The 17170-nt window shown below is 34.0% G+C and overlaps 1 protein-coding gene across 1 annotated transcript in view; it reads left to right on the forward strand.

Annotated features, from left to right (window-relative positions):
• Positions 1-17117, forward strand: part of Dnah3 (dynein heavy chain 3, axonemal) — a 36636-nt gene extending 19519 nt beyond the window's left edge. Inside the window, exons 35-54 of the mRNA XM_066281348.1 lie at positions 463-702; positions 1535-1644; positions 2490-2967; positions 3018-3221; positions 8054-8232; positions 8283-8490; positions 8548-8804; positions 9078-9283; positions 9333-10231; positions 10283-10419; positions 11046-11220; positions 11453-11867; positions 12022-12272; positions 12857-13014; positions 13309-13468; positions 15223-15414; positions 15472-15680; positions 16172-16382; positions 16495-16533; positions 16821-17117. Of these exons, the coding sequence (XP_066137445.1) occupies positions 463-702; positions 1535-1644; positions 2490-2967; positions 3018-3221; positions 8054-8232; positions 8283-8490; positions 8548-8804; positions 9078-9283; positions 9333-10231; positions 10283-10419; positions 11046-11220; positions 11453-11867; positions 12022-12272; positions 12857-13014; positions 13309-13468; positions 15223-15414; positions 15472-15680; positions 16172-16382; positions 16495-16533; positions 16821-17117 (5025 nt within the window). The remainder of the gene's footprint in view (positions 1-462; positions 703-1534; positions 1645-2489; positions 2968-3017; positions 3222-8053; positions 8233-8282; positions 8491-8547; positions 8805-9077; positions 9284-9332; positions 10232-10282; positions 10420-11045; positions 11221-11452; positions 11868-12021; positions 12273-12856; positions 13015-13308; positions 13469-15222; positions 15415-15471; positions 15681-16171; positions 16383-16494; positions 16534-16820) is intronic.
• The last annotated feature ends 53 nt before the right edge of the window (positions 17118-17170 follow it).

The raw sequence follows: 17170 nt of genomic DNA on the forward strand, positions 1-17170 counted from the left end.
TTTGAATATCTTCAAAAAGTTGCATCAAAGTTGTGGCAAATTTTTTTGTGTTGCATTCATTTTGTTCAGAAGTTTATATTTATTGAAGTTTTTGTCCAGCCCTTTAATTAATCAAAATATACGGAATTGCTGCAAAAAGATAACCTGAGATTTTTTGAGTGAAAATAAATTTAAGTTATGTGTCAACATGAAAGTGTAACTTCTAATATTTTGTCTTTCTTAAAGCTCATATAGAATTTTAAGTACCATAGAACTCTCAGAAATAGTAATCCAATTTGATATTCTTACCTAGAGACCTCTTATGCTCAAAGAATCTGTGGTTAGCATTTTGCCTTTTTTTCAAGACACCCTGTAAGGAACTTTTTTCGTTTCCCGATAAAACTATAATTTTAACAAGCTTTGTGTTATTAAACGCCTCATGTTTGCTTTTCTTTAAGTTCTAAACCAGATTAATCATCTTAGATTGAAATGTCAAAAAATTACGGTATTGTGGATTGGAGAGACGATTTGAAGAAACTACTTCTCCAAGCAGGAATCGAAGGAAAACCTGTCGTATTTTTGTTCGCCGACACACAAGTAGCCGACGAAATTTTTGTGGAAGACATTAGCACAGTACTGAACACGGCTGATGTTCCCAATTTGTATGTTCCTGAAGAAAAAGCAGACATACTGGAGAAGATGCAAAACGCTGCAAGAGACGTGGTATGATAGAGTTTCCATGGTATGATAAGTTTCATTGTTTCCAAATGGACAGAGATATGAGAATTCGAGAGTAACAGTTAGGATATTGGAAATTATAAGAGATTCAAAGACGACTAAGTCGTCATTTTTTTCCGTTTTGATTGTTTTTAATAAAACAAGCAATTCCTTTTCAGTTCTTTGACGAAGGAGATTACTTTCGGTTTTACGTTTTTATTCTTTAAAGAATATAGGGTGTCTCATCGAAAAATTATACGTTCCCCATAAATGCGCGACCTACATACACCAGCATCGTTTTTTCTTATAAAATTTTAAATCTTTTCATGTAGTTATTATGTCCCTGATAAACTGAATTCAAAAGTGGAAAAGTTAGTATATTTCAAATACCAGTATATGGAAAACAATTTATGTAAACATTTAATTTTACATAAATTGTTTATTTTATTGATCATTCAGCACATGATATTGATGAATTATTATAAATCATTGCCACTAATGAGGAAATAATGAATACGATTTTTCGGTTTTTGCTGAATATTTTGGGAACGGCTGTTTATATGTTTTAATATTAACGCGATATTTTGGTAACTAACTAATAACTGAATTTTTCCCCAATTTAACAGACCTTATATCTACTGCGATTTCTTAAATTTTTTAACGATGCACCTCGAATTTGGTCTACCCTATATAGTTAATCGTATTTTGGATCGTTTTTACTTATATTAAAGTGGGGTTCGATGCCAAACAATTGAGTTTTAAAACTATTCAGCTATAAACCAATCCGTATTTGATGTATAGCGAGTTTCTAAGAAATACATTTTTGGAAAAATTTTAGGGAAGAAAGGTGGACCCCACTCCTTTAGCGTTGTACAATTTTTTCATCGAACGGGTACGTCAAAATCTCCATGTGGCATTGTGTTTTAGTCCTATAGGTGATGCATTCAGGTAAATAATCGTTTCTAGACAAAATTGTCGAATACATAATATATATACACAGGGTGGCCCATTTAAAACAATTCACCTGAAACATTTTAAATGGATTTTTTTTTCAGAAAACCCCAAAACACGTCAATTTTACTTTTAAAGGGGACATTTTTAGATCATAAATTTGTAGGTGTAAAGTCGTCTCTCTAAACTGGGTATTAACTCTTTTAAGAATCTTAAATGGCACGGGGGTCAAATCGCATATTAAATCAAAGGTATTTCAATTCTCTTTACAAGAAAGCTGACATTTTTTTGATTTGCCTGTCTTTCAGGTGGATTTTTTTAATGGGCCACCCTATATATAAATTCTAAAAAGATATATAAGCATAGGTCTGACAATGCTTCGCTTCAGAGATATATGGTGTCAAAGTTTGAGTTACGACATCCGTGATCAATATACAGAGTGTTCACATCATTCTATTAATCGGAAAAACGGTACCTCAAACATTCCAATGTTTGCTTAAAAATTTCTAAAAGGGGAAGATAATTTATTGATAGGAAGAAAGAATCAACGGCGCGGTGCAAAAACGCTTGGAGGGTAAAAAGTCAATAATTTTGCATATCTAAGATGCAGGCTCTGAACCTTTATCATTAGCTGTAGTACAAATTTGAGTTAAATATTCTATAACCCCTAAGCGTACGTAGAGGAAGGATAATATCTTAGAAATTTAACACCCTGTATATCAGAATCAAAGCGTTTGAGGATCTAGGTTTGTGCGATCTTTTCGTATTAATTTTAAAAGATTTATTCAATATTAAAATTATACAAAAAAATTGAAACACCCTGTGTACTTTCCCTTCTCTAGAATTCGATGTCGAATGTTTCCTTCACTAATTAACTGTTGCACCATTGATTGGTTCCAAAACTGGCCAGACGATGCTTTGGAGCGCGTTGCTCACATGTCTCTTTGTCGTACAAACATCGACATCGAAATGATCAACAAATGTGTGATCATGTGCAAGAAGTTCCACGTCACAGTTCAGGATTCCACCGAGCGATTTTATAGGGAGCAAAGACGTAAGATTTACGTCACTCCCACCTCATACTTGGAGCTTATCTACACATTCATAAGTTTATACGATAAGAAAGTGGGCGAAATTAAGCTGCAAATAAACAGATATCTGACCGGATTGGATAAGCTTAGTTTTGCAGCTGGCCAAGTGGAACTCATGCAGGAAGAGTTGCACAGTTTACAGCCCAAGTTGATCGTGGCTTCCGGGAAGACTGAAAAGTTAATGATTAAAATCGAACAAGATACGGTTGTGGTGGAAAAGCAAAAAGAGGTAAAAAGGTTAATGGTAATTTAGATTTAGGTTGAATTGTTGTTTCACAGGTTGTAGCGGCTGATGAAGCTTTGGCAAACGAAGCGGCCGCCGCTGCTCAGGCTATTAAAGACGATTGCGAGTCTGACTTATCCGAAGCGATACCTGCTTTGCAAGCTGCTGTTGAAGCGCTGGACACTCTGAAGCCCAGCGACATTACGTTGGTGAAATCGATGAAGAACCCTCCTTCAGGTGTGAAACTCGTCATGGAAGCGGTAAATCATTTCCAGAAAATCTAAATTATTTTGAAGCGATTATAGTCGAAAATGTGTGAAATTTCAAACGCCATTTACGTGAAAAGAGTTGAAAATCGGGATATGGAATATTACAGGAGAAGTTCTTACGATTTATAACGCGATTAAAATTTCAATGTTGTCATCGGCTTCTTCAATTAGAATTGGCAACTGTCTTGATCTAACGATTGGAAACACTTACTTGCAAATTTGAGAAAGTTATATTTTTAAATCTCTAGGACCTTTAATATGATACCCAAATAAAGCAAACAGTAATTTTTTTCATATATATGTATATACAGAATATTTCAGAAACACGTTGTCAAATTTAAGGTGGTTATATAGGGTGTCCTCGAATTGCGTGGTCAAAATGATACCGCAGATTATTTAAGTAAAAATAAGTCGATTTAACTAAATTTGCCTCAGTCCAAAAGTTGATAATCACAGAGTTACAAGGTGTTAAAGATGAAAAAATAAGTCGCATTTTCTTTAATATCTTTCGATTCCTTTGAACTAATTTCACGAAATTTTGTATCTGAGGGTGTTTTAGAATGCGAAATTCAAATTTATTTAACATTTAATTGTATTTTCTAGAGGACACCACAAGCGACCATTAGGACACATTTAAACCTCAGTAACTTTTTTGTGCCATAGTGTATGTTATTTTGGCATTAAAAATTTTTTTCCTACCTTTTATACTTAGAAAAGGTATAAATTATTGAAGTCGCTAGAAGCAACGGTTTCTGAGAAAAACGCATAATTCTAATGCGCCACACAGCTGCGTTATCGCTTTTAAGTAAATAACTTAGTTGACTATGTTTTTTAGTTGACATTTTAACACTTGAATTTATTCCTCAAATATCAGTTTTTTCTTTCGCTTCCTGTTGATTAATAGTCATGACTATGGCTAATAATTTCACGTATTCTGAAATGGTGGATATGCTGTTAATCTATGGACTTTGCCGTTGCAATGGTTAAAAAAAGTGTACAAGTTTACAAGGAAAAATATCTTTTTCGTAGAGTTCCAAATCGGAAAACTTTTGCTAATATCGAAAGGCGCCTCCGCGAAAATTACAAGTTTGAACCTAACTGCGCAAATTTTGGAGGCAGACGAACAATAAGTACGGTAGAAATGGAAGAAGAGATTTTGGATGCTGTTCGAAGAAATCCAAAAGTCAGTACACGAGGTGTAGGACTGCAATTGGGATTTTCGAAATCATTAGTTCATAAAGTTTTTCAAGAACAATTATTGCACTCCTATCATATTCAAAAAGTTCAAGACCTACAATTGCCCGTGGATTCTGCTCAACGTTTAAATTTTTGTCGGTTTATAATCCACAAAAGAATCGAAAATCCAAATTTTAGTAAGAAAATTTTGTTCGCAGATGAAGCTGTTTTTACTAGATACGGTATTTTTAATATGCATAATGAACATGTTTATGCTTATGAAAATCCTCACGAGACAACAGTGACTCATTATCAGCATCGATTTAAAGTAAATGTCTGGGCTGGAATAGTAGATAATTTTATTGTTGGTCCCTTTGTAATGCCAGATACGCTGAATGGTGATAACTACTTGAACTTTTTAGTACAAACTCTACCTATCTTATTAGAAGATTTGCCTTTACTCCTTCGTCGTGATCTTTGGTTTATGCATGATGGCGCGCCTCCTCATTTTACTTTAAATGTAAGGAAACATTTAAATGAGGAATACCCACAATGCTGGATTGGAAGAGGAGGTGATGCACCTGTGAATTGGCCGACTCGATCACCAGACTTGACAACCTGTGATTTTTTTTTGTGGAGTGCCTTGAAATCAAAAGTTTATGCATCCCCAGTTCATACGCGAGAAGAATTGGAGGCAAGAATAATTCATGAAGCGGAATTATTGAATAGTACTCCTGAAATATTGTTGAGAATACAATATAATTTCTTAAAAAGAATTAACTTGTACATACAGGAAAATGGTGAACATTTTGAACATTTACTGTGATAGCAAATTAAATGAAAACAAAATTAAATCAAAAACTTACATAAGTTAATTTAATTAATTAGTTAATTTTATTTCTCCTTGTTATTGTTTCTTTGTTAATTATTATTTATGTTTTATCTTTAGTAATAGTTGTTTTTTAAAAACTTGAACACTTTTTTTTTGAACGGGAAATAATTTTAAGTCAATTTACATGCATCATCAGCTTTACATGCGTTTTTTTTAGAAACCATTGCTTCTAGCGACTTCAATAATTTATACCTTTTCGAAGTATAAAAGGTAGGAAAAAAATTGTTTCAATGCCAAAATAACATACACTATGGCACAAAAAAATTACAGAGGTTTAAATGTGTCCTAATGGTCGCTTGTGGTGTCCTCTAGAAAATACAATTAAATGTTAAATAAATTTGAATTTCGCTTTCTAAATCACCCTCAGATACGAAATTTCGTGAAATTAGCTCAAAGGAATCGAAAGATATTAAAGAAAATGCGACTTATTTTTTCAATTTTAACACCCTGTAACTCTGTGATTATCAACTTTTGGACTGAGGCAAATTTAGTTAAATCGACTTATTTTTACTTAAATAATCTGCGGTATCATTTTGGCCACGCAATTCGAGGACACCCTGTATATATGTCGGCGCCTTATCATGTTTATAACAAATACTTAAGAAAAAGGGATCTTTTGATTAGTTAAGGGTCGATAATTAGTTTTCCAGAACCAGCTGAATATGAGTCTATGGACGGTTGGCTTATTTGCATGCCTTGTTTAGGTTTTGATAAACAACAGATCCAGCGTGTAAAATACGACCGAGTCCTAAGGAACGGGAAGGGGGAAACGAGAAGGGGGAGATTAGAAAGTATAGCATGGAAAGGACTGATGCCCTAAAAGAAAAAAAGAAAAAAAATTCAGAATGATAGAGCGAGCTGGTCCCGGATCACCAGTTCTTTGCGATTGTTCTAGAAATTTAATTAGTGACTTTATATCAAGTAGTGTTTAAAGCGTTGTTGTCATTCTTTTAATTTGCTACAAAATCATAAAGGTCTAAAATTAAACCATAATTTTATTACTTACTAACGATACATATAAATGGTACAAAGAAAGATGAACATTTTTAAAGGTTCCACCAAATTTCGATTTTTTTACATTTCAGACAGGCATAATATAAGCGACATTTTTAATTTTTTACTTTTTATGCTAATGTTAACAAAAATCAGTATTTAAATTAATATTTTGTGGAATAACCTTTCTGTTTTACCACTTCACCACACCTAGCTGACATAGAATTCACCATATTTTCAATGATTCTTTCTTCAGTATTATTCCAAAGATTTCGAATAGAATCAAACAGTTTTTGTTTGTTGTAAAACTTTTGATTCTGAATACGCCTTTTTAAACCGTCCTACATTTACTTAATCGGGTTAAGATCCGTTGATTGAGTATGACATTTTATAACAGTTATTTTTTCATCCTCAAATCACTTTTTCACACTTTTAGCAGTGTGTTTTGTCGTTATCTTATTGGAAAACGAATCTGAGTGGCATCTGTTCTTCTGCATAAGGCAGTATAACTTTTTTAAGAATATTTTCATAACTCTCAGCATTCACTATTTGTTTATTCAAAATAGTGGGTCGATATCTCTATGAAAGAAACACCTTCAAACCATCATTGATTCTTCTTTATGCTTCATTGTTGTTACAATATATTTTGGACCAAATCTAGCATTACCTGGCCTTATCCACTGAATACCGTCAGAATTTAACATGTCTATTTTGGTTTCAACACTAAATAATACATTGTACCATGTTTCTGCTGACCGGTCGAGATGTTCTCTGACAAACTCAAGTCATGCTTTTCTATGTATCTTCGAAATTAAAGGCTTTTTGACAAGACGACGTCCACCTAAATCTTTTTCACAAAATCTTCGATTAATTGTTCTTATGGACATAGTTTCTAGTTTTTAGCTTAGATCTTTTTATTCGTAGTCCAGTTAATGTGGGACCCGATTTTAAAATTTTTACAATGTTTCTGTCCATTACAATTGACATTTTTCGTGGCCTTACTGTACTAAACCATCTTCTACAAGTTCGATCCTTATTAAACTGCTTAAATTATTTGACATACGACAGATTTGCGTAAATTCAAATGTTCAGCAATCACTTTTTATTGTAATCCTTGTATGTATTTAACAATTACTAATTTACTTAAGTCGTTGAACAGACTTCTTCGTTGTCTCACGTTTACACAGTTGAAAATTAATAAAACTAATAAACATAAGAGAAATATTCGGTATATAGATAAGCTTTTATTTATTAACAAAGGGTTGCTTTTTTATGTCGCGCAAAATTTAATGTAATATTGAAATTTTTGGACCCGTTAGGAATTGTCACCCTGTAGTGTGTTATTTTTATGTATAATTAGTATGTGATAAAACTGTGGTATAATTTTTAACCTCTATATTTATGAATCAAAATTGGAAACGTTTTTCAAAAGTTACTTAATTTATGACCGGTACTGTATGTGGTAAAATCTTTATATCCGGGGAAAAAAGCTATCGACCATTGGCCTTTCTGCCCTTGGGGCAAACGATCAGTTCTGAATGGTCCAGTTGTAACAATTGCCTTTTCATTTTGTCCGGATTTCTGGTAATATTTCAGTTATTTCGTTTGTCAGTTTTACTACAATCTGTTCCTCTATACGAAGTAAAACAGCCGATGTTGAATCTGGATACTCACGCATCAGAAACTCTTAATTTACTTTTGATTTATTAATGCTCTTGCGCCTATAATTCTCTTATTAACTTGCTATTTTTCTATGTTTTAGGTATGTGTAATGAAACAAATTAAGCCCGAGAGAAAACCAGATTTGACTACCGGCCGTATGGTTGAAGACTACTGGAGCCCATCGGTAAAACTGCTGGGGGACATGAAGTTCTTAGAGCATCTGAAGAGCTACGACAAGGATAGCATACCGGTGCCTGTAATGAAAAAAATTCGAGAAAGGTAGAAATACATTTTCTTTACCAAATTCTCCATTTTTAATGCTTTTACAGGTACATGACGGATCGAGAATTCAATCCAGAACGCATCAAATTGGTGTCGACGGCTTGTGAGGGTTTGTGTAAATGGGTGCGGGCGATGGAAGTTTATGATCGTGTTATCAAAATTGTGGCCCCAAAAAAAGCGCGACTTGCTGAAGCCGAAGCCGAACTGGCTCTGCAGATGGACACTTTAAATGAGAAACGGGCGCAGCTGCAAGAAGTGAGTTAATTGTTTTAATTACCTTCAAAGAGTTTGATTGATAATCGTTGTAATAAGGTATCGGATAAACTTCAAGCACTTAATGATGAATTCGCGGCCGAGACCAAGAAAAAAAAAGAACTGGAGGATGATATTTATATTTGTTCCCAAAAACTAGATAGAGCCGAGAAGCTGATCGAAAGTCTTGGAGGGGAGAAAGCAAGATGGTCAGAAACTGCTGAAATGTTAAGCAATTTGCTTAATAACGTGATAGGAGATGTATTGTTATCTGCCGGCAATATTGCTTATTTGGGAGCTTTTTCTGTTGAGTATAGGTACGGACTGGTTTGTAAACCAATTTGGGTTTTTCAATTGTTGTTAGGTTTTACGTCGGTCATCACCTAAAATGAATTTTGATTCGTTAAAAATTATTTTTTTAATTATTTTTAAAAAATACATCTAGATTTCACTTAATTAATTAATACTTGAATGGAGCAAGGCCTAACCTAAAATTTCAATTTTACTTTTAAATTAATTTATACAGGGTGACTCACGGTAAGTTAAAAAAAAATCTGTTTTTAATTGTCGAGTTCACTTTTACATTTCAGGAAAAACCTTATCCAAGAGTGGAATGTTTTGACCCTTAATCTAGGCATTCCTTGTTCCAAAAACTTTTCACTTGTCACTACCATGGGTGAACCCATTGTTATCAGGTCGTGGAATATATCAGGCCTTCCAGTTGACAACTACAGTGTCGAGAATGCTATAATTGCAACCACAGCTCGAAGATATCCTTTGATGATAGATCCCCAAGGTTCATTGCCGTAAATCATACTTTTATTTTTATGATGATTTCTTTACAGGACAGGCGAACAAATGGGTAAAAAACATGGAAAAAAACAATCGTCTGCGGGTGATCAGACTTACTGATTCAAATTACGTAAAGATTTTAGAAAATGCTATAACTTTTGGCACTCCTGTTATTCTGGAAAATATCGCTGAAGATCTAGATGCGGTCCTTGGCCCAATTTTATCTAAAAACATTTTTGAACAACAAGGCGTCTGGTATCTTAAGTTAGGTGACAATGTCTTGGAATACTCCTTCGATTTCCGCTTCTTCATTACGACTAGATTACGGAACCCTCACTATCTACCGGAGATAGCGGTGAAAGTTAGTTTGTTGAATTTCATGATCACCCCCCAAGGACTGCAGGATCAAATGCTGGGGATTGTGGTGGCCCGAGAGAGGCCCGAACTTGAAGAAAAGAAAAACGCAATGATTGTCGAAAGCGCCAATAATCAGAAAATGTTAAAAGAAATCGAGGATAAGATCTTGGAAGTGTTGTCTACGTCTGAAGGAAATATATTGGAAGACGAAACCGCTATTAAAATATTGTCGTCGAGCAAAATTTTGTCGGCCGAAATCGAAGAGAAGCAAAAATTGGCTATTAAAACCGAGCAGGAAATCGACTACGCCAGGAATGAATATGTTCCCGTATCCAGACATTCATCGATACTTTTCTTTTGTATCTCCGAGTTAGCGAATATCGAACCCATGTATCAGTACTCCCTGAGTTGGTTCATTAACTTGTACAATCAGGCCATCACTCACAGCCCTCATTCTACCATTTTGGAGAAACGTCTGAAATACTTGATTAACTATTTTACAAAAAGCATCTACAAGAACGTTTGCCACTCGTTGTTCCAGAAGGACAAGCTGATTTTTTCTTTTGTGTTAACAGTTGGCATCTTGAGGTCACATGTAAGATTGGCGAATATTTAAATTCAAGATGTAAACGTTATCACTCATTAGGGTCAGATCGATGAGGATGTATGGGCTTTTTTGATAACAGGTGGCGTGGTGTTGGAAAATCCGTACCCAAATCCTGCTCCTGAATGGTTGCCTGATAAGAGTTGGTCAGAAATAGTACAAATAAGCCTTTTAACTGGGTAAGTGAAAAATAATTATATAGAGAGGATTTTAGATAAAAACAATAATTGATATATAGATAGAACAGAAATATCTCCCAATGAAAATCTAATACGTAGAACTTGAAGGAATACATGGACAAAGCTTAATAATGGCATATATTCCAGTTTTTCCATATCCTTTAAACTTCACAATAGTTGGTTATCTATTAACATACACTGGTTTTTCGATAGGATTCCACGAATGTCAAATGGGTTCATATCTGGCAAGCCTGCCGTCCAACCTACCAGCGCAATACGAATTATGCCGCTGCACATATACTTTTCTTAAAACTGATATTATAGTAGAACGGCCAAAATATGATGTTTATAATATTTCACACCATCAAATCACTATCTTACTTACCACTTCCTAAACCTGATAACTGTAAATTGTACGGATAACGTTTTATTGTCGCCGAAAAAAAATATCGAATTCTACTTAAATAGTTAAATTAACCAGACACTTTAAGGGACCATGTATTTGTCACTAATTAATTGAATTGTTAATGAACCAGTTTATGTCATTATGCATTTCTACATAAACATTGTATTTTTATTTTAATACCTCTCTACCCAAATTTAACATAAATTTCTTTACATTGCAGCATGAATGGTTTCAAAGAATCTGTCACAAAAGACATAAATAAGTGGAAAGAGTTCTATGATTGTCATTATCCAGATACCATGCCTTGTCCAGAGCCTTTCCACACCTTGAAAGGTTTGCAACGACTGGTTGCATTGAAATGCTTGAGACCAGAAAAAATTGTTCCTGCAGTACAGGTAATAAATTAGCTGGAAACTACATTGATAGAGTTTGAAAACCATTTAGGTACCATAATTATACGAATACTAAACTATTGGTGTATTGGTAAATTTAGCAGGAGCGTGGCGATATAATGGCAAGACACAATTCGAAATGTTATGTTTTCACTATGCTTAACAAATAGTCATTAATTTTCTCCCGGAAAAGTCAATAAAGTCATGTAAATTCTATTAACATTTTCATTTCTAGAATTACATTGTCGAGGAGATGGGTCAAGCTTATCTAGAACCTCCACAATTCAACCTGGAGGAATCCTACAATGACAGCAATTGCTGTTCCCCCTTGATATTCATCTTGTCCCCTGGTTCAGACCCCATGGCCGACCTTATAAAATTCGCTTCCAACATGGGGATCCCAAAAAACAATCTATTAACGTTATCGCTGGGACAGGGCCAGGGTCCCATTGCTGCAAATATGATCGCCACAGGTTTGCAAACTGGCCAGTGGGCAGTTTTGCAGAACTGCCACTTGGCAGCTAGTTGGATGCGAGAACTAGACAGAATTTGTGACGAAGTTATATTGCCAGATTTCGTCAACCCATCTTTCAGACTTTGGTTAACTAGTTATCCCAGTGAGGATTTTCCGGTGACGATTTTGCAAAAGGGTTTGTTGATTTTTGTTTAATATTTATAGAGAGTTCTATTAAAATTTCGAAAGATCTGTTTTCTTCTGACCGTAACTTTCAAACTATTGAGCTCGTGTGAAAAATTTAATCCTTTTCTGAGCTGAAAAAACTTGTAAAATGATTTGAATTGCAGGTGTGAAGATGACCGTTGAGGTTCCGAAGGGCCTCAAGCAAAACCTGCTAAGGTCATATCAATCAGATCCGATATCAAATTCCGAGTTTTATGCCGGGTGCTCCAATTTGGAACCGTTTCATCGTTTATTATTTTCGTTATGTTTCTTTCATGCCCTTATTCAGGAAAGAAGGAAGTTCGGTCCATTAGGTTGGAATATTCCCTACGAATTTAACGAGTCGGATCTCCGAATAAGTGTACTTCAACTTCAGGTAAGAAAATATTGTAAATTACGGCTCATTGTGACAAGGGGACTTAATTTAATAATTAAGGATTAAGGTTTAGTCGTAGACTCATCAGAGTCATGATATTATTACATGAAGATTGACAACCAACCAATATTTTTATTAACATTTTTGATTATGTCTGTTGTTTTATAAAATATTTTTGTTATAGACAGGAAAAGTATAATGTATTTAAATATTATGAAATTCTTTATATTATTTAAATTTTTTTTGGGCATTTTGATCAAAATTTGACAATAACAGGTAAAATAACAGTCATACATCAAGATTACAAGTCCTAACCCTAACATGTGATAAATCATGGGAATTAGAAAATTTTCCATGGTTGAGTTTGCGAAATGGACACCCTGTATATATTGACGTATCGCTCAATAATTAAGTCGATATTATTGGTTATAGCCGGTAACATTATCAATATCAGAGATCAATACAAAATTGCTTTTTACACCTCATTATAAAACTTTGTTCAGAGTGCTCCATTATTCGCCGACCTAATAAATAAACGTTTTCATTTTTTTTTTAAATACTGTAGAATGAATTTATTTCTATAGATGTTCCTCAATGATTACACAGATGTGCCATATGAAGCGCTTACATACTTAACAGGAGAATGTAACTATGGAGGCCGAGTAACCGATGACAAGGACAGACGACTCCTCAATTCTCTTTTGTCTATATTCTATGGTCCACAAATTGTAGAAACAGAACTGTAAGTATGGATATTTATCAAAAGGAAAGGGAAATTTAATATGAATGGGAGATGTAATGGAGAGATTTAATGATATTCTTGCTTTCTGTGTTGTACATTTTACTCCCAACTTGATTATATTACAGCGCTCGAAAGTAACAATCTGAAGTTGTATTTTATAAATTGTTTTTTTTTAATTTTTGGATTTTAATAATTAAAATTTTAGTCTCAATGTTAGTGCGCTATATCTTAAACGGATTCAGAGTAAAATGTACATGGAGCAATTTATTTCTGATGGGATTAAAATTGCTTTAGGTACACATTCTCTTCAAGCGGCTTGTACCACATTCCCAAAGATGTAAGTTACGATGGTATAATTTCATACATTAAATCGCTGCCTGCATCGCCGCAACCTGAAGTGTTTGGCTTGCACGAGAATGCCGATATTACAAGAGATAACCAGGAAACTCAAATGGTATTGTTATTCCTTTGCATTCTTTATCATAAATAGGGGGCCTCAGTACTCCTTTACCCAGTTACTTCTTTCGAAAACAAGAAAGAAGGAGGTACTGAGTAATAATTCATCATTTAAAAATATTATGTTGATGCTCAACTTTGATGATGTGAAACTTGATTTTTAAACAGATACAGCATGTCAAACTTGTCAACTTTAGTATTTACAGATGCAAAAGCTTATCAAAAGTGCCTTTGAACTATTTATTTTTTTCATGACCTTGGATACCTATATCAGGTTGTGCTTCTTCCTTTATTACCCTGAGAGAAATCGCCCATTTTCACCAGCGACCCTATACATAGGTGGAATGCACAGAGAAGCATTACCAAATTTAATTTTTTTGCATAGCATTTCTTATTATCTGCAACCGCATACATACCTGTTTGAATGTCACAATATACTGAATGCTCTGAATAGTGTTAATCGGTTAAGGCTAACAGAAAGACTAATAGCAACATTAGTATGCAATTAATGTCGTTATTTACAAATATTCATTAAAATGGTGCGTTAGATTTACTTAGCTTAGTACCAGAACGTAAAATCGAGGTTCCTTTGCAATCAAGACGAAACCAGATTTAATTTAAATTAAAGATATCATCATTTCCCCGAATATCTACTGTACTGATGAATTTGTAAAAAATGAAATATCGTATTAAGTAAATTATTTTTTGTAATATCCTTCCATAGCAAAAAAAAATCTGTGTTCTAACGATAATCAAAGCCGTCAGTGGCTTGCAATGAAAAAGCTTATTGCAATTGGCATTTCTGCAAGTATCAAAATTTATGTATAGGTGTTTAAACAACTATAACTGTTAACATTGATAACCTATGTATTTCTCTTAATATTAACTCTCATATTTTCAAAGTTGTACTCTATCACAACATTTTTATGTAAAAATATAATGTAATTCTGCATGTCATCTTTTATCGGAGATCCAGTATCAATTTATACAAAACTACTTATGTATAATTCCAACTTATTAAAAACATCAGTTTGCCACGAAGCACGATTTGCCTCTTCTGTGATCAATAAGTACAAGCGGAGAATAACAGTTGTTGCACAGAATTTGACAAAGGTGGGATTAGACACTCAACAATTGTCAAAATTTAGGGGGCATGTGTCAAATTTCTGAGGACAAGTTTGACAAAAAAAATATGGTTCAGTCCATTCCTAGTAAAATTTGATATTTGCTGAATTTATAATCTCGCTCGTGTGTCAAATTCGGACAGTGTTATAATTTTCATTCAGAATAAAATATCTATTTTTCATGGTGAACCACCTTTTTTTTATTAAGGCGAAATAGCGTGTAACAAAAATCTGGAATGCGCGTATATCTCGTAAATTGTTTATGCCGATTTTATTCGATTTTGTCCACTTGGATATTGAAATTCCACATTGTTATCAACATTACTGTCATCTTAAAAGTACGCTTGCGCATTTTAAACAAAATTTCGAAAAAGTCCTTAAATAAATTTCCCAATTGTCGAGATAAACTCTACCGTCAAAAATAAGTCTAAAATCATTGACATGAAAATTTATAACGGTGCTCTTTTAAAAAGTCATCTTAAATTTCGAAATCACGACATTTTCATATTCATTCATTTTCTAGTGCACAATATTGGAGACCCATTAGTTAATGAGATATTGCCTGCATTCAAGACTTTTATTACACACTGTATACTGTATTCTCTACCATATTCCTTCTGTGTTTCAGTTACTTGAAGGCGTTTCATTAACTCAAACGCAATTTTCTGAGCTTCGTCCCGGACAGGATAGTCAAGGCAAGTTGGTAACGGATTTAGCGAATGACATTCTGAGCAAAATTCCTGATATATATGATGTAGAAGAAATCAGCAAAAAATATCCGATCATCTACGAGAATTCGATGAACACGATTCTAAGACAGGTTTAATTCTAATTTGATTCTGAAAAACCATTACTTGGGAAAGTAATTATTTTTTAGGAATTGATTCGATTCAATAAGCTTATAATGGTGGTAACAAGGACCCTTGACGAAATGGTGAAGGCAATTACCGGTTTAATGGTGATGTCGTCCGAGTTGGAAGACATCTGCTCCTCGTTAGTGATAAGCAAAGTGCCTTCAGTGTGGATGAAAAAAAGTTACCCCAGTCTAAAACCTTTGGGCTCATATGTGACGGATCTGATTGCCCGGTAAATATTTTATTTTGCTTGTGCCCTATTTTACTTATTCCTAATAAATTTTTACGACTTCTATTTCAAGGACGATATTTTCTAACGTAAAAATGAAATATTTCACCGTTAACTTCTGCTTCTTCCACTATCTAAGTTGAAAATTTCAGATTGGAAGGGGGTTGAGTAGCGTCTTGTTCGAAAGTTCTTTTCATTGTCTACTTGGACAAGTACTTTGATGCCAATAAAATAATTTTTGTCCTATTCAATTTGGTTTGGATGGACAGGTTTTAAGAAAAAAACGTACTTGAATACATTGACGCCCCAGATGTGTATCTGTATTTCACTTTGAAGTTAATTATAGCGTGATAATATAAGATGGCACGTTTTAAATGGAACGCACTGTATTTCCCCAATAATCTTAATCAATAGATTTAACCCGAATCACCCCAAATTCAGGTTAACCTACATGAAGTAGACCGAACTCTCGCTGGCTTATTTTTATGTTCCAGTCTGAAGTTTTTCGAAAACTGGATCGCAAAAGATATCCCAAATGTGTTTTGGCTCTCCGGTTTCTACTTTACGCAGTCCTTTTTGACTGGAGTGCTCCAGAATTATTCTCGAAAGATGCATTTTCCTATCGAATCCATTCATTTTGAATATTGCGTTACCAAATTCGAACAAGGCGTCGATGGTTCTGCAGAAATAGGAGAATACTGCAAAGTAAGTAAATTTGATCCATACATAAATTGCGGTCTAAGAAAAATAAAATTGAAACCATCGTTTTTAAAAAAATCAAAGCATATTTTAATAAAGTGTCAATTTTTTCCCGCAGCAAATAAAGGAAATTGAGGAATTTAACGTGCTGGTTGATGTAAGTGGCTTTATCTGACGTAGAAAGTGTGCATTTGAAGGCATGTTGTAGAAAAATTTTGTTGTGGTGCTAAGTATTATTTAAATTATTTAAATTTAAACAAAGGTAAGTGAATGTTAGTGATTTAAACTGAATAAAGAAGGAAAAAGTTGATAATGTTTGGTAAAAACTCTCCATCAAATAATTTGGTTACAGATAAGTAATCGCGAGTTTTCCTAATTCGACTAAAATTTTTGTGAAATTATTACAATAGCAATATTATGGCATTCATTGTGTCTTTATAACAGGGTCTGTTTCTCCAAGGCGCACGTTGGGACCGAAATACTCAACTATTAGCAGAGTCATTTCCGAAAATTCTCTTCGATGTGGTGCCTATAATATGGTTAAAACCAGCTCAGAAAGAGTATTATGAGCCTCTACCTTGTTACAACTGTCCCGTGTACAAAACGAGTGCTAGAAGAGGTCTTTATTCTACCACGGGAAATTCGACGAATTTTGTTATGTACACCACGTTCAAAACCAATTTACCAGAAAGACATTGGATTAACAGGGGGGTAGCCAGTTTGTGTCAGTTAGATGACTGACGTTAATTTAAATTTAGTAATTTATACATATGTGGTTTATACAACTTTTTTAG

This window comes from Euwallacea fornicatus, chromosome 4, assembly GCF_040115645.1.
Source record: "Euwallacea fornicatus isolate EFF26 chromosome 4, ASM4011564v1, whole genome shotgun sequence".
Lineage (NCBI taxonomy): Eukaryota > Metazoa > Arthropoda > Insecta > Coleoptera > Curculionidae > Euwallacea > Euwallacea fornicatus.